Consider the following 26,960-nt stretch of genomic DNA (forward strand, 5'->3'; position numbering starts at 1 on the left):
GTAACAAACACAAACACATGGAGACTAAACAATACGTTACTAAATAACCAAGAGATCACTAAAGATATCAAAGAGGAAATCAAAAAATACCTAAAGACAAATGACAATGAAAACATGACGATCCAAAACCTATGGGATGCAACAAAAGCAGTTCTAAGAGGGAAGTTTATAGCTATACAAGCCTACCTCAAGAAACAAGAAAAATCTCAAATAAACAATCTAACATTACACCTAAAGGAACTAGAGAAAGAAGAACAAACAAAACCCAAAGTTAGCAGAAGGAAAAATATCATAAAAGAGCAGAAATAAATGAATTAGAAACAAAGAAAACAGTAGCAAAGATCAATAAAACTAAAAGCTGGTTCTTTGAAAAGATAAACAAAATTGATAAGCCATTAGCCAGACTCATCAAGAAAAAGAGGGAGAGGACTGAAATCAATAAAATTAGAAATGAAAAAGGAGAAGTTAACAACAGACACCGCAGAAATACAAAGCATCCTAAGAAACTACTACAGGCTACTCTATGCCAATAAAATGGACAACCTGGAAGAAATGGACAAATTCTTAGAAAGGTATAACCTGCCAAGGCTGAACCAGGAAGAATTAGAAAATATGAACAGACCAATCACAAGGAATGAAATTGAAACTGTGATTTAAAATCTTCCAACAAACAAAAGTCCAGGACCAGATGGCTTCACAGGTGAATTCTATCAAACATTTAGAGAAGAGCTAATACCCATTCTTCTCAAACTCTTCCATTCCAAAATATTGCAGAGGAAGGAAAACTCCCAAACTCATTCTGTGAGGCAACCATCACCCTGATACCAAAAACAGACAAAGATACTACAAAAAAAGAAAATTACAGACCAATATCACTGATAAATATACATGCAAAAATCCTCAACAAAATACTAGCAAACAGAATCTAACAACACATTAAAAGGATCATACACCGTGATCAAGTGGGATTTATCCAAGAGATGTGAGGATTCTTCAGTATATGCAAATCAATCAATGTGATACACCATATTAACAAATTGAAGAATAAAAACATATTATCATCTCAGTAGATGCAGAAAAGGCTTTTCACAAAATTTAACACCCATTTATGATAAAAACTCTCCAGAAAGTGGGCACAGAGGGAACCTACCTCAACATAATAAAAGCCATATATGACAAACCCACAGCAAACATCATTCTCAATGGTGAAAAACTGAAAGTATTTCCTGTAAGATCAGGAACAAGACAAGGATGTCCACCCTCACCACTATTATTCAACATAGTTTTGGAAGTCCTAGCCATGGCAATCAGAGAAGAAGAAGAAATAAAGTGAATACAGTTTCAAAAAGAGAAGTAAAACTCTCACTGTTAGCAGATGACATGATACTATACATAGAGAATCCTAAAGATGCCACCAGAAAACTACTAGAGCTAATCAATGAATTTGGTAAAGTTGCAGGATACAAAATTAATGCACAGAAATCTCTTGCATTCCTATACACTAAAGATGAAAAATCTGAAAGAGAAATTAAGGAAACACTCCCATTTACCATTGCAACAAAAAGAATAAAATACCTAGGAATAAACCTACCTAGGGAGACAAAAGACCTGTATGCAGAAAACTATAAGACACTGATGAAAGAAATTAAAGATGATACCAACAGATAGAGATACCATGTTCTTGGATTGGAAGAATCAATATTGTGAAAATGAGTATACTACCCAAAGCAATCTACAGATTCAATGAAATCCCTATTAAATTACCAATGGCATTTTTTACAGAACTAGAATAAAAAATCTTAAAATTTGTGTGGAGACACAAAAGACCCCGAATAGCCAAAGCAGTCTTGAGGGGAAAAAACGGAGCTGGAGGAATCAGGCTCCCTGACTTCAGACTATACTACAAAGCTACAGTAATCAAGACAATATGGTACTTGCACCAAAAAATCGAAATATAGATCAATGGAACAGGATAGAACGCCCAGAGATAAACCCACACATCTATGGTCAACTAATCTATAACAAAGGAGGCAAGGATATAAAATGGAGAAAAGACAGTCTCTTTAATAAGTGGTGCTGGGAAAACTGGACAGCTACATGTAAAAGAATGAAATTAGAACACTCCCTAACACCATACACAAAAATAAACTCAAAATGGATTAGAGACCTAAATGTAAGACCAGGCACTATAAAACTCTTAGAGGAAAACATAGGAAGAACACTCTGACATAAATCACAGCAAGATATTTTTTGATCCACCTTCAGATTAATGGAAATAAAAATAAACAAATGGGACCTAATGAAACTTAAAAACTTTTGCACAACAACGGAGACCATAAACCGACAAAAAGACAACCCTCAGAATGGGAGACATATTTGCAAATGAATCATCAGACAAAGGATTAATCTCCAAAATATATAAACAGCTCATGCAGCTCAGTATTAAAAGAACAAACAACCAATCCAAAAATGGGTAGAAGACCCAAATAGACATTTCTCCATAGAAGACATACAGATGGCCAAGAAGCACATGAAAAGCTGCTCAACATCACTAATTATTAGAGAAATGCAAATCAAAACTACAATGAGGTATCACCTCACACCAGTTAGAATGGGCATCATCAGAAAATCTACAAACAACAAATGCTGGCAAGGGTGTGGAGAAATGGGAACCCTCTTGCACTGTTGGTGGGAATGTAAATTGATACAGCCACTATGGAGAACAGTATGTAGGTTCCTTAAAACACTAAAAATAGAACTACCATATGACCCAGCAATCCCACTACTGGGCATATACCCAGAGAAAACCATAATTCAAAAAGACACATACACCCCAATGTTCATTGCAGCACTATTTACAATAGCCAGGTCATGGAAGCAACCTAAATGCCCATTGACAGACGGATGCATAAAGAAGATGTGGTACATATATACAATGGAATATTACTCAGCCATAAGAAGGAAGGAAATTGGGTCATTTGTAGAGACGTGGATGCATCTAGAGACTGTCATACATAGTGTAGTAAGTCAGAAAGAGAAAAACAAATATCGTATATTAATGCATATATGTGGAACCCAGAAAATGGTACAGATGAACTGGTTTGCAGAGCAGAAACTGAGACACAGAAGTAGAGAACAAACATGGACACCAAGGGGGGAAAGCAGCAGGTGGTGGGGGTTGTGGTGTGATGGATTGGGAGATTGGGATTGACATGTATACACTGATGTGTATAAAATGGATGACAATAAGAAAATAAATAAACATTAAAAAAATAAAGAGTCTGGAGGTTTCAATTCTAGATAAGATGGAGTAAGTACATTCTGTACTGTCTTTAAAAGCTAGACAGAATTCATGGAGCAGCTATTTGAGTACCGTGAAAAGTGGATAATAGTAGACAGATTGCAGAAGAAGACCAGAATTCAAAATACCAATGAACTCGTTGGAATAACTATATTAATATCAGGACAAAGTAGAATTCAGAGGAAAGAAAATTATTGGGGTGTTAGAAGAAAAATTACATAATGATAAAAGGGTCAATTTATCAAAAAGACATAACAATCCTTAATGTGTATGCACCTAAAAATAGAGCTTCAAAATACATGACACAAAAGCTGGCATCTGAATAGAGAAATAGACAAATCCACAAGCATGGTTGGAGACTTTAAAATTCCTTTCTCAGTAATAGATAGAAGTAGTAAACAGAAAACTAATAAAGAGATAGAAGACTTGAACAATATTATTAACCAACTAGATTGAATTGACATTATAGAGCACTCCACCCAACAATAGCAGAATAAACACAAGGAATATGCACCAATTTAGACAATATCCTGGGTGATAAACTTAAATTTTTTTTAAGGATTTGAAATCATAGTGTGTTCTTTGACCATGCTGCAAATAAACAAACTAGAAATCAATAACAGAAAGATAACATAAAAATGTCCAAGTACTTGGAAATTAAGAACATCTTTAAAAAATCCATAGGGAAAACAGGATGTGTTAGGAAAATTAGAAAATACTATGAACTCACCAGAAATGAAAATCATCATATCAAAATTTGTGGACCACAGCTATAGCAGAGCTCACTGGGAAATTTATATCATTAAATGTTTATTTTCAAAAACAAGAAAGATCTCTAATCAGTTATCTAAACTTCTACCTTAAGAAGCTAGAAAAGAAGAACAAAGTAAATGTAAAGCAAACAGAAAAAAGAAAAGAATATAAATCAATGAAACTAAAAAATCAATAAAATCCATTTTTAAAGCGATCAATTAAATCTACTGACTTATAGGTAAACTGACAAAAAAAAAGAGAAGCCACAAATTGCCAATATCTGGAATAAAAGAGGTGATATTACTACATATCCTGCAGACATTCAAAGTATAATATGGGGAAATTTTCACCTGTCTCAGAGCTCACTTAAGCAGTTGTTTAACTTCACAGCTTCCTGAGACAATGAATGAAAATTGGGACAAATAACAAACTAACTGAAAAGCTTAAAGAGAAAAGCTGGGAAATGAGATGTCCATGGGGGCTTTAAAAGTTCCGACATATTCCTGAGACTCTAGTAGGAATGTTTAGGACTGTGGACATGACCCAGGGAAGTGCACATGCTCATAAGACCTGAGAAGGTCCTAAGCTCTCACCTCTGTGTGACCTTGAGGCTCTGCTGAAGCAGGAAGTGAAGACTAAGCTAGAGTTTTTGCCTGCCTGATCAAGGCTCACAAATGTATCCAAAAACACATGCAAAACCTCTTGGCAAAGAATGGGAGACTGTGGATTCCAGATGTTTAAGGAAATCTCTGTCTAATCATTAGCTGACCACTAAGCTGACCTAGCAATAGTCACACATGACAGAATACAGACTTTACAAAATGATTTCAGAAAAGTCACAACAACAACAGCAGCAGCAACAACAAAAATCCTTGGGGAGGGAGGAAGAATCTGATTTCTACAGTTGCCACATTACATTATTTAAAATGTACTCTTTTCAACAAAAATTATGACATGTGCAAAGAATATATTCCCCATACACAGGGGAGAAAGCAGTCAATAAGAATTATCCCTAAGGGAGTCCAGATGTTGTAGTTAGTATATGAAGCTATTTTAAATATGATCAAGGAACTAAGGAAATTATGTCTAAAGAGCTATAGGAAACTATGAGAATGATGTTTCACCAGATGGAGAATATCAATAGTTAGATAGAATTTTTTTAAAAAAGAACCTAATGGAAAATTTGGAGTTGAAACGTACAATAAATGAAATGAAAAATTTATTAGAGGGGCTCAACAGCAGTTTTGAGCAGGAAGAAGAAAGAATTTGTTTCCAGTCTGAGGAACAGAAAGAAAAAGAATGAAGAATAATTAAGATAGCCTCAGGAACCTGTACAACCCATCAAGCATACCAACATACACATAAAGAGAGTCTTGGAGAGAAGAGAGAGAAAGAAAGATTTTTTTGAAAAAGTAATGGCTGGAAACTTCTCTAATTTGATGAAAAACATTAATCTACACATCTAAGAAAATCAGAAAACTCCAAGTAGTTTGAACTCAAAAGAGATCCATACATAGAAATGTCATGATCAAGCTGTCAAAAGACAAAGAATCTAGAAAGCAGCAAGAGAAAAACAACTCATTATACAAGGTATCCTCAATAATTTAAGCAGATTTCTCACTAGAAACCATGGAGAGAAGAAGGCAGTGAAATGACATGTTTAAAATGCCAAAAGAAAAGAAAAAGACTGTCAATTGAATCTATATCTAACAAAACTATCCTTCAAAAATTAAGGAGAAAGTAGAACATTTCCAAATAAACAAAAACTGGGAGAATTACTCTCTAGAAAACTTATTGTACAAGAAATACTAAAGGGAGTCTTTTTCTGTCTGAAATGAAAGGACACTAACCAGTAACTTATATCCACATGAAGAAATAAAGAGCATCTGTAAAGGTAATTTCATAGGTAAATATAAAAAACAATATAACTATATTTTAATAACTTTTTCTCATGTTTAATTTTTGAAAACAACTGCATAAAGCAATAAACTTAAGTCTGTGGTAATAGGCATTGTCTTGGCAGTCCCAAAGACGATGTTTAGGTTCAGTTATTCACCAGGAGCAGTGATAGACTCAGCATATAGCTGTATGCACACCTAGGATTTATTACAGTGAAAGGATACAAAGCAAAAACAGCAAAGGGAATAGGCACATGGGCAAACTCCAGGGGAAGCCAGGTACAATCTTCCAAGGGTCCTGTCTCAATGGAGTCACACAGGGCACACTTAGTTTCCCAGCAATGAATTGTGGTAACGTGTGAAATAATAGCCAATCGGGAGAGCTTGTTAGAGACTCAGCACCCGGTTTTTTTATTTGGGCTGGTCGTATAGGCAGCCTCTGCCTAACATTTCCCCAAAGTCTAGACTCTCAGAAGCAAAGCAGGTGTTCAGCATTAACCATATTTTCCCACAGACATTGTAGACACAGTGAGACTTTCTTCTTAGTTAGTGATTGGAACCCTCCCTGAAATCTAAACACCAACCAAGGGCTACCTTATATGCAGGCCTTTCTAGGGATAATCAAGTTGGCCTGCTGTGTTAACTCTTTTCTGCACAGGTGTACAATGTTAAAGATATAATTTATGTTAAAGTAATAGCACAAGGGTTGGGGGGAAGAAACAGAGTTATACAGGAGCAGTGTTTTTGTATACTACTGAAATTAAGTTGCTATCAATCCAAAACAGATTTTTATAAATTAAGGTGTTTATTATAATCCTCAAAGCAACCATTAATAAAATAACTCAAATATCTATTGCACACAGAATAAGGCAGTAATGAAGGAATAGTGGAAGAACAATAACAAAAAAGACATAGAAAACAAATAGTAAAGTGGATATTTGCAAAATAGCTAAGTAAATTCTACCTTATCAGTAATTACATTAAGTGTAAATGGACTAAGCACTCAAATCAAAAGAAAAAGATTGGCAAAATGAATTTTTTTAAAAAGAACATGATCCAACTATATGCTGCCTGAAAGATAAATGCTTTGGTTAAAAAACACAACTAGATCAAGTGTAAACAGATAGAAAAAGACATACCATGCAAGCAGTAAACAAAAGATAACTAATTTGGTTATACTAATACCAGACAAAATAAACTTTAAGACAAAAATTGTTACTAGAAATTTTCTAAAAAAATTTTCACTCCATTAATTCAACAATTATAGTTGGAGACTTTAATACCCCACTTTCAATAATGGATAGAACAGTTAGAAAGAAAATCAACAGAAAAGGGAAGTCCTGAACAACACTATAAACCAACAGTTACAAACCTAACATATTTATCACACTCTACCCTACAATAACAGAATGCACATTCTTCTCAAGTGTACATGACACATACTTCAGGATAGACCATACATTAGGCTACAAAATAAGTCTCAATACATTTAAAATGGTTAAAATCATAGAAAGTATCTTTTCTGATCACAGTGGAATGATAGTATAAATCAGTAACAGACAGAAAATTTTAAAACTTATAAATACGTGGAAATTAAACAACATACTCCTAACCAGTGGATCAAAGGAGAAATCAAAAGGGAGATTAGAAAATACCTTGTGATAAATGAATATGATAACACAGTGTACCAAAATTTTGAGGGTAGAGTGAAAGCAGTGCTCAGACATTTATTTTTATAAATGCCTATATTAAGAAAAAAAAAAAAAAGATCTGAAATCAGTACTCTAACCTTCTACCTTAAGGAATTAGGGAAAGAAGGGCAAATCAAACCCAAGGCAAGCAGATCAAAGGAATAGTAGAGATTAGAATGGAAATAAAGGAAATAGAAAATAAAGTAGAAAAAGTCAGGGTAACAAAAGTTGGTTCTTTGAAAAGATCAAGAAAATTGACAACATTTAACTAGACTGACCAAGAAAAAATGCAGAAAGGACTCAAATTACTAAAATTAGGAATGAAAGAGGGGTTGTTACTGCCAAACTTACAGAAATATAAAGCATTATATGAGAATACTTGAACAATTGTATGACAACAAAATAGATAATTTAGATAAGTTGGACAAATTCAGGACTTCCCTGGTGGCACTGTGGTTAAGAATCCTGCCAATGAAGGGAACACATGTTAGAGCCCTGGCCTGGGAAGATCCCACATGCTGTGGAGCAACTAAGCCTGTGTGCCACAACTACTGATCCTGTGCTCTAGAGCCCGCAAGTCACAACTACTGAGCCCACATGCCACAACTAATGAAGCCTATGTGCCTAGAGCCCATGCTCGGCAACAAGAGAAGCCACCAGCCCCTGCTCGCCGCAACTAGAGAAAGCCCACGTGCAGCAACAAAGACCCAACGCAGCCAAAAATAAAAAGATAATAAATAAATAAATTTATTTTAAAAAAAGAAAGATGGACAAATTCATAGAAAGACACAGCTATGGAAACTGACACTCAAGCAGTAGAATGTCTGAATAGATCTATAACAAGTGAAGAGATGGAAGAATTAGTAATACGAAAATTTCACAAAAGAAAAGCCCAGGAAAGAATGACTTCATTGATGAATTCTAGCAAACATTTAAAGAGGATCCTTTACAAACGCTTATGAAAAATAGAACAGGAGACATGTACCAATTTATTCTATGAGGCCAGTGTTGCCTGATACCAAAAGTAATCAAAGACATCACAAGAAACCTACAGAGCAGTATCTCTTATGGTTATGGATGCAAAAATCCTCAACAGAAAAGTAGAAAACTGAATCCAGCAACTTACTAAAAGGATTGTACACAGTGACCAAGTGGAATTTATCTCAGGACTGCAAGGTGGTTCAACACCCTGCCAGTTTATTGGTTCAACTAAAATCAGTGTAACACTATAAGAGTAAAGTACAAAAACCACAAGATCATCTCAAGATGAGAAAAAGCAATTGACAATATAACACTCAACAAAGTAGGAATAGCAGGTACTTCCTAAACCTTAAAGGGCATCTATGCATCCAATAGTTAACATCATACTAAATGGTGAAAGTCATCATTTTTCTCCTCAGTTTGAGAATAAAATAAGGATGGCCACTCTCACCACTTGTATTCATTATTGTATTGGAGGTTCTAGCCAGGGCAATTAGGCAAGAAAAAGAAATAAAAGATATCCAGATTGGAAAAGAAGTAAAATTAAATTTACAAATGACATGATATTCTACATAGAAATCCTAAGGAATCCATAATAAATAACTGTTTAGAGCTAAAACAAGTTCAGCAAAGTTATAGGATGCATATTCACTATACAAATATCAGTTACATTTTTATATACTATCAATGAACAATCCAAAAATGAAATCAAGTTACTTCTATTTACAGTAGCATCAAAAAGAACAAGATACTTAGAAATAACTTTAATGAAAGTACCCTGAAAGCTTCAAAATATTGTTGAAAGAAATTTCTAAATAAATGGGAGAATTCCATGATGATGGATTGGAAAACATTATTTTTAAGATAGCATTCTCCCCCAAATTGATCTACAGATTTAATATAATCCCAACCAGAATTCCAACTGGATTTGGTGCAGAAATTGAGAAGCTGATCCTAAAATTCATATGGAAATTGAAAGAGACCCAGAATAGCCACAAAAAATTTGAAAAAGAACAAAACTGGAGAACTGACAATTCTCAATTTCAAACTTACTGCAAAACTACAATAATCAAGACTGTACTGTATTGATGTAATACAGACATGTAGAACAAGGGGTAAAATTGAGGGTCCAGAAACAAACCCATGCATTTACAGTGAATGGATTTTTGACAAAAGTGTCAAGACAATTTAATGAGGAAAGAATAGTCTTTTTCACAGATAATTCTTGGATAATTGGATATCCACCTGGAAAGGAATGAAGTTAGACCCCTACTTCACACCATATACAAAACTTAACTCAAAATGGATCGAAGACTAGCCAGGTATAAATTTTCTTGACTTTGGATTAGGCAGCGGTTTCTAAAATATTTGCAAATCATGTATCTGATAAGGGTCTTGTATCCAGAATATATAAAGAACTCTTACAGTTCAACAATAAAAATATAAATAATGCAATTTTAATTTGGACCAATAATTTAAATAGACATTTCTCCAAAAAAGGATACACACGTGGCCATTGTGCACATGAAAAGATGCAGAACATCATTATTCATTAGGGAAATGCAAATCAAAACCAGAGTGAAATACCACTTCATACCTCCTATGGTACATCTATTGAAAAAGATGGACAATAACAAGTGTTGGTGAAGCTATGGAGAAATTGGAAATCTCATACATGGCTAATGGAAATGTAAAATTATGTGACTGCTTTGGGAAAAAAAAATGTAGCAGTTTCTCTAAAAGCTAAACATAGAGTTACCATACAACCTAGCAATTCTATTCCTAAGTATATACCCAAGAGAATTTTTAAAATGTATCCATATAAAAACTTGTACACAAATGTTTATAGTAGCATTATTCATAATAGTCAAAAGGTGGAAACAACCCAAATGCCCATTAACTTATGAATGGATAAACAAATTATGGTATATCCATATAATGGAATATTATTCAGCCATAAGAAGGAACAAAGTACTGATACACGATACAAGTAACCTTGAAAACATCATGCTAAGTGAAAGAAGCCAGACACAAAATGACATATATTATATGATTCTAGTTATATGAAGTGTCCAAAATAGGTATATCTATACAGACAGAAAGTAGATTGTGGTTGCAAGGGGTTAGGAGGAATAATCTGGGTAATTGGGAGTGACTAATGGGCACAGGGTTTCTTTTTGGTGAGGTAAAAATGTTCTGTAATAGACAGTGGTATAGGTTGCAGAACCTTGTAAATGTAACCACTGAATTTTTTTTTGAATTTTTTTTTTTATACAGCAGGTCCTTATTAGTCATCAGCTTTATACACATCAGTGTATACATGTCAATCCCAATCACCCAATTCATCACACCACCACCACCCCGCCGCTTTCCCCCCTTGGTGTCCATACGTTTATTCTCTACATCTGTGTCTCAACTTCTGCCCTGCAAACTGAAAAACCACTAAATTTAATAATGTTTAAAATTTTTAAAATTAGCAAATTGAACCCAACAATCTATAAAAAGAATAATGCACATGACCATGGTGGTTAGGGATGAAAGAAAGGCAAGCTCAGTATTTGAAATTTTGCCAGTATAATCCACCATATTAACAGTCTAAAAAGAACAACTACATGATTATATCAATTGGTGCAAAAATTTTTTTACAAACTTATTCATTTATGATAAAAACTTGTTAAACCAGAATAAAAGTTATGTACATAAAATCTACAGCTAATATAATACTTAAGGTAAAAAAATATTGTGTGTGTAAAGAAGGTTTTGGGAAATATTTTCTATAATTTTCTTGTCTTTCAAAATAGAATGCATGTAACATTTTTGGGTATGTTATCAGTAGTTGGCAAAAGTAGGAGAGTTTTTTATACACCTACTTTGGTACATTGTACTGAGTAGTTTCTAAAAACTTTACTCATAATAATGACTTTGATTAAAGGACATGTCATTGATTTTGATACCTGACACATCATTGATTTTCTCAACCTTCTGTCTGTCCCACTAGAAATGTGGCTTTATTTTCACTGTTATATTTATTTCATTTTCTCCCTATTTTTTATAGGTGTATTCGACACAAAAATGATTGGGGAGCTCTTATTCTAGTGGATGATCGCTTCAGGAGTAACCCAAGTCGATACATATCTGGTAAGATTCTCAGCTGGGCTTAGAGTAAGAATTAGTAACAATCTCTGGTATTTAATGACTTCTATTTTTAAAGACAAAGAATTGGATAGAGAATTTGAATTACTAGATCAAACATGGAAAAATTCACATTGACTGGAAATCTAGCCTTTTAATTCTTCTGTGTTTACAAAAAATCTTTATAGAGGAGAATCTGGTTACTGGCGTAGTATTAATCAATCAAGATCCTTCAATTTCACCAGAATGTGGAATTTGATTCAGTAACATAGCAATAATTTATTTCCCATTGTCAGGGGAAAAGCTATTCCACAGAAATGAGTTTTCCAAGAAATATTAAGTTTTTACATTTAAGCACACAAGCAATCCTTTGGTGCTTAAGATTCTTTTTATTCTTTCATTCTGGATTATTTGAGTTTTATTGTTGTATGTGTGTGTGTTTGTTTGTTTGTTTAGAAATGCTTCAGTTGTTACAGAGTTTATATTAGAGCTAGTATTTTCTAAAAAGAAAAAAAGCACCACTGCATGCTGCAAGATCAAGTACATGGTCATTTTTCCCCACTCAAATGAACAAATACTGTGTGACTATAGTTTTCATCCGAATCAATACCAGGAATCCATCTGTTATTAAAGAACTGTTGAAAGTACTTGCATTTTTATTGTTATCTTTAGAGCTAAAAAGTTCATACCATACTATAATGAAAAGATGCTAATTTTTAAAATTTGTTTCAGATTAGCTGTCTATGGGTATGGACTCTACTTTTTATATTTCAGAGCCTAGTTATTATATTTGGTTCAATATTAAAACATATCCACCTGGATTGAAGCAGGAAATGCTGCCTTATTAGTCTTTTCTTCTGTTTCCCTGTAAAGCAAGCCAAGGCCAAGATATAACCAAAAACAAATGTTAAGTGCTTATGTTTAGTCAGCAGGTGGAGCTCAGATTCTTTCAAGTTTTCAAAAGTAAACTGACATTTTACACTGAAAAGGCTTTCTTTGATCACAAAAAGTTCAAAATGAAAGCAATAACTATAACGCTAAGTTTTTCAATTTGGGAAATTTTCATATTATTATTTGGTATAATTATTTTCCCCAAGCAAACAAAAATAAAGAACTTTAAAGAAATGCTATTTTAAGTTTTTTTTTCTTATTTTAAAATCTAGAACTGAAATTTTTACCTTGTAGTTCAGATTTGTTGAGAGATTTTTTTGAATTAAGTATTTTTCATTATTTTCTGTAAGGTTTTTATTTTTTCTGAGACTCATAAACTTTGAAATCTTATCTAGGCAATACAGCACAACAACATACAAATTCCATTTGATGACTAATTTTTGTTTAAATTCAACTCGCATAAGAATAATTGATAGAAAAGCTCCATTAAACAAAAAAACTAAAGGAATGTATTTGAAATGAAAGTATAATAGTTCAAGTTGCTTGAAGCCCTGTCTTACCTTTCTCTCAACTTAAAATACCATAATGACTTTTTAAATTACTCCAAAAGATGATAGTTTTAGTAACATCAGCAGAGAATATTTATTTTCTAAAGTCCAAATATCTGAATTTCATTCTGAAGTGAGTCATACTCCGAAACACCTTATACTGTTAATATGGTGTATTTTTATGCAGTTTTCACATGTCACAGGGTTAAATCTTGTCCCTTAAAACTTGATTATTTATATATTAAAAATAATTATATAATAAATATTCAGATAGGACATGATTTGCCCATAAAACAGTGTTATTCCTTTTACTCCCAGAATAGTTTGATATATTTGGAATTGGAAGGAGAAGGGAAACAAACAAACAAACAAACAAAAAAACCTATGAGACTGTAATCTTGAATTTATTTTTGCTAAAGGAGTCAAATTTAAAAGTTGGAATAAAAGATTGTGTTGTTTAGAACTTGTATTTTCTCTGCAATTAAAAGGTAGGTAATTTTTTGTGGGGAATTATGATAAAATTAAATTTGCCTTATTCCCCAGTTATTCTAAATTGAAAAATAATACATTTTCCCATCTCCATTCTACTCCCACTGCCTCTTCCCTCCATCCAGTTGGCAATCACTGCATGTAAAGAGAAATGCTACTGATACAAGAGCATATTGTACATATGAAGGTAAAAAGGCAGGAAAAATGCTGAGAACCACCCTGTATCCTGTAAATTCAAAGTAGATTACCTCACCAGAGAAGTAACGTAATTTTTTTTTCTTAATATATAATATCTTCACTGAATAACCAAAGTTTCTTTGCCGGGTTTACTTTTTGCCTTAGGACTTTCTAAGTGGGTTCGGCAGCTGATTCAGCACCATTCAACCTTTGAGAGTGCACTGGAGTCCTTGGCTGAATTTTCCAAAAAGCACCAAAAGGTCAATGATATATACAAAGAAGAAAGAAAATCTATACAGGACAATGAGTCTACGCTTGCAGTGGCTTGTTTGAAGGATAATACCTCAACTTATTTATTAGAAGCAGCAAGCCATCTATCACCAGAGTATCCTAGGGAAGGTAAAGTAAAAATGTGTCTAAGAGCTACAGTATCCTAAAATGATAGATAAAAGTCCATCTTTACCAAGAGGCATCATCTCCAGAAAGGAGAAAAGTATGAAAAGTTCTAACCATTTACATTTGGTAGAAAAGTCTTTCATTGTGTTTAGTGAAATGATATTTGTTATGCTACAGATTAATGCCCTTAAATATGTTGGTTATTGTAATATAAGGTGTTATCATAAAATAATGAAATAGTATGATGTATCAGAATGGGAACAAATTTTTGTCAGGAGAGCCACACATATTTTCTGGTTTTCCACTTAGAAGCTTTGCCGCTAACTAACTTTGTGACCCCCCCCCCCCCCCCCCCACCGAGCAAGTCACTTAGCTTTTTGAGTCTTAATAGAAGGGATATCTGCCTACCTATCCCTCCAGGTTGGTTTGTAAAGATCTAATAAGATGATAAATATCACAACATTGTAAAGCACTATGCAAATGGTAATGTTTTTATAAAGGTGATATTAAAAATTGACCTAATTTATAGATAATTGTCTTACATGAATTTCTTATTTTAGAGACGTGAGAGTCATTTATTCTAAATGATAAAAAATAATATTTTAAAATATCAGAATATACTGGATTAAAATATAATTTAGAAAATTAAAATATAGTTTAAAATATATTAGAATATAATGCATTAGGGATTAGCAAACTATGGCCTGTGGACCAAATTCGGCCTGCTGTTTTTGTAAGTAAAGTTTAATGGAATACAGTCACACCCAATCATTTATATATTGTACACAACAGTAGAGTTGAGTAGTTGTATGTATTGCACTAGAACAGCATAATTGAGTAGTTGCAACAGATACAGTGTGATCCACAAAGCCTAAAATATTTACTGTCTGGCCTATTATAGAAAAAGTTTGCCAAACTGTTCTGTATCATTGGATATCATTTTAATTATTTTAATTAACATATAATAGTAGTTTAATATATCACTTTTTAAATATTTATTTTATAGTATATGCTTCTATCCTAACTAAATGTCATAGTGAATTCGAGGCCATTATACTGATAATCAGGAAAACTAGGTTCTAGTCCAGGTCTGATTACCAACCAATTCTATAACTTTAAGCAAATAACTTAGTCTTTGTGGTTGTCAGTTTCCTTAAGGGAATTAGTCTAAGTCAGTTTTTCTCAATCACTGGTTAGTGGATTTTTAAGGCATTTTTACAGCCTGTTCCCTCCTTTACTCATCCCTCTTCCTCTTCCTTTTTACCCTTTCTTTTCTTGTTCACTTCTGAGGTCCCTTCTGAGGTGTGGAATTTGATAGTTTACCAGACAGCATTATAACTTGGGCTGGGAACCACTGGAGACCTAAGATTCCTTTCAGAGTTAACATGTTGTGCTTTAAGATGGATTGCTTAGAATGCTTCCATTCTAGGATGGAAGTCCTGCTACTACTTGTTATGGGCTCTCAATTATGTATCCTATACAGTTATTTCAGTATTTCTAACAAAAATTGTTTTAATATAACAAATATTACATTAGGAGCAGAAAGTTAACACTCATATCTTTGTATTTGTAGATGATCCATTAGTGTTGGAAGAGTCTGCCCAGGCAGTAGGAGCAGAAAAAATTGTGATTTCCAGATCCACAAGCCCAACCTTCAACAAACAAACAAACAGAGTTAGCTGGTCTGGCAGTAATTTTCTGGAACAGTATCTTACTGGTAAAATTCTGACTGGAACACCTAAGTTTAGGTCATCAGAGGACTGTGCCTCTAATTCTTCCACTTTCAAAACAGAAAAGGGATGTGAAGCAGTTTTGCCACTCACTGGTAAATATGAGTCCTCCTCTCTGACAGTAAACACATCACTTGGACCATGCCCTCAATCAGAAACCATTGTTCCATCAATAAGGATTAATGCTACTCTTCTGAATCCAGAAGATCCAGACATTCAGTTGTCTCTAGTATGTGAAGAAGCTGAACTTTCTACTTCAAATACAGCTTTTGAAACAGAAGCAGAGGATGAATCTATCTATTTTACACCCGAACTTTATGATCCCATAGATACAAATGAAGAAAAGAATGAACTAGTTGGAACTGATAGAGACAACAGATTGGCTAATAATTCAAATTGCATTTTAGCTGAAGATCTTTTTGAAATTAAAACTATGAAAGGAGTGGATTCAGTCAGAGAAATGAAAGCTGAGGATTGCACAGGCACAAAGTTGAATAGACTCATGCATATTAAAGAAAGTAAAGTTGATGACATTGGTAGTAATGTAAAAACGACTCATATAAGTGAATTGGAACTGGGAAAAAACTCATGAAACGGATATAAAGAACTTTAAACAGTCTCCTTCCAAAAATAAAGATGTGTTCCCTGGTATTAGGTAATAATACTTAACTGTCAAGGTATAAAAACATGTCGTCAAAAAAAAAAAACAAAACAAAAAAAACATGTCGTCATGCTTATATTAAACTCTATTGTAAATGATAATTTGTACATTGGATAAGTGACAGCTTTTTTTTAATTTGAGATATATAATTCACTTTAATCCAAAGTCTATATTATGTTCAGAAATATAAGTTTTACTATTCTCAAGTTTTGATAAATTGATTCATAAAAAATATTTTCCTCCAAGTCTTCCTTAGCTAAATGCAATATTAAATTAATCAATCCGGAAGATATGTAGTTTCCTAAGGCACTTTAAATTTCACATAAATATTTGTATTTTGTAGTCCTCTTCATCCATTTGTTTTCATACTGATGTGTAAAAATTAAGAGCAATCTAATCCAGTCACCCCTCAGTCATGTTTCACTGTAGATTTTACCTCAGATCAGTCTGAGGTTTTTTTTTTAGAAATCAGTTTTCTTGAAAAGTATATTCCTGTATTAAACTGCCTACTTATAAGTAATTAAGAATTAAAGAAGAAAACTACATGCATTTTTAATTGAAATTGTTTTACATTTTTTGTTTGTTAAACCAAAACCAAGCATGTTTTAAACAAATTTATGTAAAATTGTAAAATGCCAAATGAAGGACTGCAAATTTTCAATTCTAATTATTTAGCTTCATCACCATTGTGGAAAAAAGTGACATGTTCTAGCATAAAGGCTTCAGTTATGTAACTAAGATAGAAAACTTCAAATATAAATTTAATAAGTAAAGCTAAACATGTAACTGTAGCTGAAAAATGTTCCCTTATAGCTCAGTAAACTTTTCTGTAAATTTTGACTCTTTGTTTTTGTGAATGAAGCTACACTTCTGATCAAAAATGGTTATAAAAGTAGCTCTTCTCTGACATCATTCCAAAAATACATTCACCAATCTTTTCCAAGAAACATCTGTTACTCAATAGACATTTAGGCTTCTTGGAGTGATTTGAATTGAAATTTTATGAGCTGTTCAAGTTGTTGATGCGGTTTATTATTTTCAAGTCAAAATTCTCAGCAGTCAGGTATCTTTTATATTCATTTGGAACAATGATTTATTATATATGCATATGTTTACTTTCATTTTGATGACATTTATATTGAATACAGCTTAGCTGTTTCTATAGCATTGTATGTTACAACTCTAAGCATAGTTCAAAGAAATTTAAATTGATAATTTACCAGTTAAAGAATTTATCTGCAGATTGGGATATATTCAGTCTCACCTAGTATTAGATCTTTTTCTTAGGTGATCAGTAAAAAGTTTCAAACACTGGATTAGAAGGTAATTTTTAAATTGTTTTGAAAGGGTGAAATCATTTGTCCTCTTTGGAATAGTTCTTAATCCACACATAAAGGGTGGTGTGGTAGTAGAAAAAATACCAGGTGGAAGACCAGAAACTTGGGCTCTATTCTTGGCTCTGCCACTAATTTTCTAAGTCATGTTGGCAATCACCATGCCTTTTGGGGAATTAGTTTCATCTGTGAAATGTGTAGTTTAGTACTATAAAATCATGCAAATCCCTTTCAGCTTTAAAAATCCATAATTTAAAGGAATATATGTTGATATTTTATTCTGAATCAATTTTCATTTGCTTTGGTTGCAAAATGCTTAAAATAAAGCAAACCATTTGTATAAAAGGTAACATGAATAATTGTATGAATATGTACATAATAACTTGGGAAGCAAGTGTTTATTTTACCAGTGCTGCAATTAAAATATTTTTGAATCCTTAAAATTGCCCTTAGAAGAATTGGTAAACTACCTGAGAAAAATCAAACACATTATTTTTTAGTCATATCTTAGTGTTATTATCCAGCTTGATCTCAAATACCATCCCTTTCCCTAGATATAATTTATTCTTTCCAAAATCTGATTCTCTCCGAGGCTAAAAATTTCCATTACTGAGAATGTACATAGAGATGTGGCACAAGCTTTTAGTAATTCCAAGAGGTGTTTCAAAAATTTTGTACAATGGTATCACGGTTGAATCAGGTATATAGTCTCCTCAGATCACAGCTTTGACCAGTATGGTAATGCAAGAAGTAAAGTCTAGCCTTTATAAAGAGTGTGAGGTAAAACATTTTCATTAGTGATAAAATACTTTTTAAAGAGATGTTTTAGAAAGTTTAAGTTAAAACATGTAAAAGCATTTAAAAGAGTATCTGACACATGGCAAGCCCTCAATTATTACTTGGTAAATCAATCATGTATCTGGAGTACACTCTCGCTTTATATGAAGACTTCCTTAATGATGATAGATAGATAGATAGATAGGAGATAAACTGACAATAAAGAATCGTTGTATAGTAGGAAGGGTAAGTTATTTGGCTCGTTTATTTTTTAAGGCTGAGATATATAAGATAGAAATTGTTTATCAAGTAATTTGCCTTACCCATTCCATGCATATGAAATAATCATCTAATACTGAATTTATTTAAGGACTGAAAATACATAGAACATACAGGCCACGAACCAGGAAAACTACCAGCTGGAGAAAGGGCTTGGTTCATGGAAGAAAGGTACATTGTGAAGAGTAGATGCTTCATGACTTGACTTATAAAGTTTACATGAATCATTTAAAACCTTTAATAATTGTGTTGGAAATTAATGACAACTCTTTGTGCTACTACTTTGCATTTAATACGTGGTTTTTAATTTTGTATTGTTTCTAAGTTCACATGCTTTTCCATATTATTTTTCTGCAATATGACCTTCTCACGCTATGTTCCTATAGTAAAACACATTCAAAATATTTAATTCTTTGAAATTGCTTATAAAACTTCATGAAATCAAAACACCTATTGTAAAATCACTTGAAAGACTGGTTATTGTAGTTATTTAATCTCTGATGGCATTATTTTGGTATTTGCTTACTACACAATTATTCTTGCTCATGATCTTTTTAGCCTCAGATTTATCAGTAAGCTGCACAAGATTTTACTTTAACCATTACGAATTTGTGGTAGAGTCTTGTCTATTTTTATAGACAAATGCAGTCAATTTTTTGTAAATAGAAAGGCAGTATTAAAACAACTTTTTTTTCTGAACTTTTTCATAATAAAAAATAAATTTAATACCACATCAAACAGTGAATGTCTAAGGAAGCTAAAACTTTAATATAAAGTATCTGTGCAGCGATTTAACATGAAGACATCACTTCAGGAAATAGAAATTTAAATAGATGACCTAAGCTTATGATTCTCTAGCCTGAAACAATTTTCATGTCTACCAAAAAAAAAAGCATTTTGTTTCTTAAGGTTTCATTTGATAGACCATTAGCTGCCTGGCTTCCTATACTCTACAATGGGGCCTTGTTATAATATCCATGTGATCTGAGCCAGTGGATCACCTTATTGGTGAAACCATCTTATAATGAAGTGCTTTCAGTAACTGAACTCCTGGACAAGATCCAAAACAACCCATCTTATACCAAATTCTATTCTGTAATAAACAAGTTTCAATGTATTACAAGGAAAACAAAAATTGTATTCCCAGAAATTAACCTTTGAAAATCTAATGGTAAATTCTGATTAAAAGAAATATTTGTTAACAAGGCACAGTGAGGTACATATTTTAGTATGCTTTATAGTTTGTATTTTTTAAACATTTTTTAAAAATTTATTTATTATTATTATTATTTTGGCTGTGTTGGGTCTTCGTTTCTGTGTGAGGGCTTTCTCTAGTTGCGGCGAGCGGGGGCCACTCTTCCTCGCGGTGCGCGGGCCTCTCACTGTTGCGGCCTCTCTTGTTGCGGAGCACAGGCTCCAGACGCACAGGCTCAGTAGTTGTGGCTCACGGGCTTAGTTGCTCCGTGGCATGTGGGAATCTTCCCAGACAGACCAGGGCTCAAACCCATGTCCCCTGCATCGGCAGGCAGACTCAACCACTGTGCCACCAGCGAAGCCCCTATAGTTTGTATTTTTTAATTTTGGTCTTGTGTGATTTTGATTCTCTTGTGCTTTTACCCAAAATTTCACCATTTCACATTATTTTACATCTGTATTTACAAAGCTTAATTTAAAAGGTTTCCTTTGTCTCCTTTCTGTTACAAAGTACTAATTGTACAGGTGGCATGTCGTTTATGTAAACTAAGTTAGATGCCATCGTCTTTTATATTTGATTCATATATAGTGAAAAGATTTAGAGATATTAAATACTGATTGTTGTTATTTTGGATCAAGTATTGTCTTGGTATATTTTCCCTTTTTTTCAAATTAGTGTTATGGTATTCATATTTAAATGTTAACCATCCTTTCAAACATTGATCTCTTTTATTGTATCTGTTGTAAAAGGACCCAAGGAATCCACCTTGCCAGTCAGGAGTTTATTGCTTGTGGTTACCTAAAGCAGAAGGCAGTAGGAAATATAAAAAATTACTCTGTGCCATCCTTAGTATGGACCAACCTAAATTACAGTAAGGTAGATTGATGTATTAATATTTCCATATTTCAGTCTTTAAAGTTGATTGGCAATATACATGGGCTTTGTTACCATTAGACATGGAAACATGTTCTGATACCACCTGCTGACTTACTTTGGGCAAGTTACTTATCTTCTCTGAACTTCTGTTTTTTCACCTTAAAATGTTAATAAATAATTTCATAAATAAATCAAACATTATGAGTATCAGATGCAATAGAGTGCATAAAAGCTTTTTTTTTTTAACATCAGACAAGGAGAAAGATAACAGAATTGGGGGTCAAAAGTATGAGTTTGAGTTTTGGCCCTGCTATTTACTGAGTGGCCTTGGTCATATTATTTTAACTCATTGAGCCTCAGCTTTATTTTCTGGGGGTGAAAAAAGTGAGCAGTATCTACCTAAGAAAAGTATTGTGATGATTAAATGAGATGATATGCAATATGTGAAAGTACTTTATAAATGTTGGACCACTGTCCAAATGGTAGTTGTTAGGAAACTGCAACAATAATCTAGTACAATTGTTATCTCAGTATCCTGAAATTGCACCTTCAAAAGGACTAATAAACCTGTTAGAATTTGGTCCAAGCGCTGAAAGGCACTTTGAGCTTTATTAAAAATTCTGTGTAGTTAAATATTGTGAAAATGTATTTTCCATTTTTTACATTTCATTTTTATATCTTAAAATGTGTGCACATTACAAACAAAAATGTCATCAGCAGAACACTGAAATCTGTAATTTGCACTGAGAACATTCTATGTACGATTCATAGGGCAGGGATTTTTGGTGGGGGTGGGGGCAGTCTGTGTTGTTTACTGCTGTACTCCCAACATTATATTTACTGACTAAATTAATTGATACATTCTATTAATAATGTATTTCTATCAGGACTTTATATATGGATACTTGGCTCTCATAAATGCCTATTTCATTTGACTAATTTCTAGACTAGTGACCCTTCTCTTTCCAAATTTGTTATTCTTACCCTAACAGCATTAAATCCCTTACATTTTCTCTAATCCTTCAGCTGTGGGCCAGAGATTGTCTTTTCTTTTTCTTTTTTTCCAAAGGGTGTGATTTTACCAATTTTAACCTACAAAGAATGTTTGATTTTTGTGCATTCTCTTTGAGATGTTCATAAACAGTACTATTCTGACACATTGGATTCTAAAATAGGAATTGAATTTCATGTTAACTAATTGATTAGCCAAAAATACAGCTATTTTGTAAACCTTTTAAGCCCGTTATGACCCTGGGACAAAGTTAATTTTTCCTGCCTTTGTCCCAGTGTAGTATTTGTTGTTTGATATTGCAATTAATTGTTGAGAAGTCTGTCTCTCTGGCCCACTGTGACCCCTAAGAATCCAGACACTTTTCATATTACCTGGCATTTAATCATTCATCTACTTTTTCATCTGATGTATTTTGAGAGCCTACTTTGTATTAAGAGCTGTGCTGTACTCTAGGGATACCAAAGATGAGTATGACGAGGATATATCTACTAGGTATTCACAGCCTAATTCACATATAAGTAAACACTTACTTATTTATAGTACAGTGTGATAGGAGCTGTAATACAGGCAAGGCAGTGTTTGTTGAGTATATGCATACTGTTATGCACAATTATGATTATAGAGGATCTGTAAGTTAACAGCATAATCTGTTATGTTACACAGGAAAATTCTTAACAGATTTTTTTTTAATTTTAATGGAAAAATGCTCACAATTCTAAAATATATTCTTGAGGAATTTCAGGATATGCTACATTTCCTGAAGTTCCCATCTTCAGATCTCTTAACCTCTCTATTCTGGATTATTGAGTGTTATCTTACCCAAACGGAACAAAACAAGAACATAACAAGTACATCTGTAGTGCCTTAGAGTATAGCATGTAGTATAGTGTATCATAGAGCTTTGACAACTGTTAGTTCATTTGGTTCTCAAAATAGCCTGCCAAAGTCAGCAACACAGGTGGTATTATCCTCATTCGTATAAATGAGGAAAATAAAACATTGTAATGAGACCACAATCAAGGTCATGGTTGACGTATTTTTGTGCTTTGTATTGATTTTATTAGTCCACCTTTGTTTTCCAGAATCTCTCTATGAAAGGTATAGTCTTGGAATTCTGAAAGCAAGCCTCACGATCCTACTTTTTATCCTAAGGGGTATTTTCCAGAATAATTTTACAACATTTTAATAATATTAAATGAAGGTACATTAACATCCATTAAGGAGTATTAGCTTTTTGAGGGTAGAAACCATCCTGGAGCATAGTATACTGCTTGACACATAGTAGGTACTTAGTAAATATTTTTCGACAAAAAGAATCTCCTTAAAACAACTCAAAAAGCTTAACATTACCTTGGGTAACATAGCTAACTAGTGACATTCGAGTCAGAACTAGTACCAAAGTGTCATAACTTTCAATTCCAGATTCTTAACACCTTACCAACATACCTAATACCTAAGCCTCAGTTTCTGACTTCAACTCCTATGATTTCACCTCCATTTCATCTACCCTTTTCCATTCACTATACCCTACTGCATTCCTCCTCCTATACCTACTCCTCAGTTTTCTCCCAGCTTATCAGCCTCCTTCCGTCAGTCTTTCTTCCTTACTTCCAAGTTTGGACTTCATAATCAGTCACTGGAACTATTCTCCGGCTGGTGTCCTGAACTCCTATCCACCTTTGTCATTCTATCCCAGTCCTGCAAAATCCCCAAACCTAGTTTAATATCAGTTTGTCTTTGCTGTTACTACACTGGAAAGTTGAGCACTGCTGAAGTTTATAGTAGTGTGGATTGGTGCCGCTACAGTAGATGGCTTCTAGTCTTGATTGGATTCTCAGCATTGCTTTTCAGCTCATGTATTTTCCCTGAGTAGTTCCCCTCTCTTCCCTAACCCACCAGTAACTGGACTAAATTTACATGTTGCTTCTTTTCTCACCCCAGCTCCCTTCCCAGTTGATATGCTTCCTCTGGATAATCGTATCCTGTTTTGAACTACTTGCTAATGATTCCTGACCCATCATCCAGCTGACTGCTCAACATCTTGGATATCCCATAGCATCTCAAACTCAATTTGTATAAAACAATTCTTTTCTGAAACCTGCTCTTCCTGTTTCACTGGTGGCACCATTATCCATCTAGTTCTCCAAATATTAAATATCAGGTCATCCAAGTTTTTGAGTTGAGCAATATTGCTCAACTATCCCCTACTTTCCCTCTTCACAGTGACTGCATTAATTCAGACCTTCATAATCTCTTTTCTAGACTAGTATAATGGTTATTTTTTTTTAATATTTATTTATTTATTTATTTGACTGCACCGGGTCTTAGTTGCAGTACGCGGGATCTTCATTGCCGCGTGTGGGATCTTCAGTTGCGGCATGCTGGATCTTCATTTGCGGCATATGGGATCTTTTAGTTGCAACATGCGGGATCTAGTTCCCTGACCAGGGATCGAACCCAGGCCTCCTGCATTGGGAGCATGGAGTCTTAACTGCTGGACCACCAGGGAAGTCCTAGACTAGTGTAATAGTTCTTTACTAGTCACTTTGCCACCAGTCCATCCCCGAAAGTCCCCCTTCTACTTTGTTGCCGTTTAGCTAGTCTAAAAAGCAAATCATTTCACTCACCTGTTTAAAATCTTTTTATATACAAGATTAAGTCAAAACTCTACATGAAAACAACAGACTTTTTTTTTCATTTTATTGAAGTATAGTTGATTTACAATGTCATGTTAGTTTCAGGTGTACAGCACAGTGATTCAGTTTAATATATATATAAATATAAATACAAATACATATATACATATATGTTCTTTTTCAGGTTCTTCTCCCTTATAGGTTATTACAAGATATTTAATACAGTTCCCTGTGCTGTACAGTAAGTCCTTGTTGGTTATCTATTTTATATATAGTAGTGTGTATGTGTTAATCCCAACCTCCTAATTTATCCCCTTGCCCTTTCCCCTTTGGTAACCATAAGTTTGTTTTCTAAGACATACCAGACTTTTGTGATCTGGTCTTTGCTAACGTCTCCAACCTCATCTCCTGGCACCCTGTGCTAACTTTATACTTAAGAATAGCTTTTAAAACAAACCATGCTGTTTCACATCCATTGCCTGTGCTAGTGTTCTTCCATCTGTGCAGAGTTCCCTTCTCCTTTATCTGACAAACTCATACTCATCTTGAGAAGTTCAACTAAGGCATTAGTCCTCTGAAAGCTTGCCATGTCCTCCCAACTGCATTAAGTATACTTCACCTAACTTTTTGCTCCCCCCTGCAGTGCACAGCTTCAACATAGTATTTTCAACATTAAGTTGTTTATTTTTGCTTCTGTCTTTTGTACCTGACTTGTATGTTTGTACAAATTAAGACCTTGTTTGCTTTGGCACTCTTGCATCTGGTACATGCTTTAAAATAGTAAGTACCCAATTTATGGAACTGTTTAGTTCCACAAACTGAACTGAATGATGTTATCTTGAGACTGGCAACTTCTAGTTAGGTACTGTCTTTATTTGTTTATTATACTTTTATTACTGTTTTAGTATTCTAGAGTAGGCCAGAACTTTAGAAGTCATCTACTTCCCTTATATTAAACATGAGGTAACTGAGGCCCAGAGTGATTTAGTACCTAGACAAAGGTCATTGATAGCAACACGCCACACGGTTTTTAACATAGTTTAATTCATATTAACTTAGCCTCAAGGCAGTCTAAGAGAAAGGTACAATTTTAGACAACCAAGAATTTAAAAATTAAGATACCAATTATAAAGCCCCTCAATCTCATTCTTTGGACTTCATCTAAAGAGTTTTTTATGAGAAGCAATACATATTGCTGATAATATATTTTAATGATAATATACTTGTTTTATTGTTACCACTATGTGCAATAATTCTCCATTGAGTTGTCTTCTGATTGACTAACATACATATACAAACACCTTAATAAATTACTGCATCCAGTAGTTTTTTGTTTGTTTGTTTGTTTTTAGGAAACTAATATCATTGTTAGTGTGCTATGCCTTTCCTAAATGTTTTTCATCTTATTCTTTTCTTAGGAATTTTTTTTGGAAAGCTTTTTCTAAGAATACCATGCTGATGAGACTCCAGAGAATCTTTCTGAATGTTAAATTGTACAAAAGTTGAGTACAGATCAGAAGAAAAAAATTTATTTTATGTCACCAATGACATTGCTGCCCTTAACCATTTAAAAGCCACATAAATGGTTTATCAGACTTCAGTGAATAATGAAGGTAAACTTAATGACTACATAGCTTCCTTGTTTTCTAAAGTCTTCAAGTGTAAATAAGGCACCTTTCTCATTTTCATGTGACTTCTAAAATGAAAAGCAATTTTTAATTCGCTTTTTAAAATAAGTTCCACTGTCTCAAGAATTGCAAAGGAAGAAAAAATAAAACAGAATCTCAAACTCTGTTCAAAACAAAAATGTATAAATAAGAAATGCCACATTGGGACAGATGAGGCATTGATCTATCTGTGTCTAATAATGACTGCCAAAAAGTATTCCCAAGGGCTACAAATCCAGATCTCATGCATGTGTCAACAGGCTTGACCTGGGTAAAGGATGGGCAGTAACTCATGGAAGCAACCTACAGGATAAAAGGGACTGGGTTCCGCTAGCTCTTCCTAAAAAACAATGGGATGGATGCTTATTATATACAAACAAATGACCTATAAACCCAAGTCCTTTTTCTTTTGCATAAATAAGTCTCAGGTTGCCTACTGCCCTTTTACAATTTCTTGGCCACTTTCAAGGCTGTTCATCATGTTCATTTTTCTTCTTCCAATACCTGTTTTTAATGTTGGGTAGAAGGGACTAGGC

The 26,960-nt window shown here is 33.6% G+C and overlaps 1 protein-coding gene across 8 annotated transcripts in view; it reads left to right on the top strand.

The window, feature by feature from the left end:
* The window catches only part of BRIP1 (BRCA1 interacting DNA helicase 1), a 199,194-nt gene extending 178,328 nt beyond the window's left edge, over positions 1 to 20,866 (top strand). For all 8 annotated transcript variants that reach the window (XM_082371969.1, XM_082371975.1, XM_082371976.1 and 5 more), the window contains 3 exons: positions 11,680 to 11,762; positions 14,027 to 14,260; positions 15,831 to 20,866. In XM_082371969.1, coding sequence (XP_082228095.1) covers positions 11,680 to 11,762; positions 14,027 to 14,260; positions 15,831 to 16,579 — 1,066 coding nt within the window. In that variant the 3' untranslated portion in view covers positions 16,580 to 20,866. The remainder of the gene's footprint in view (positions 1 to 11,679; positions 11,763 to 14,026; positions 14,261 to 15,830) is intronic.
* Positions 20,867 to 26,960: the final 6,094 nt, after the last annotated feature.

Source organism: Balaenoptera borealis, assembly GCF_965194805.1.
Source record: "Balaenoptera borealis genome assembly, chromosome: 20".
In the NCBI taxonomy this organism is placed as follows: domain Eukaryota; kingdom Metazoa; phylum Chordata; class Mammalia; order Artiodactyla; family Balaenopteridae; genus Balaenoptera; species Balaenoptera borealis.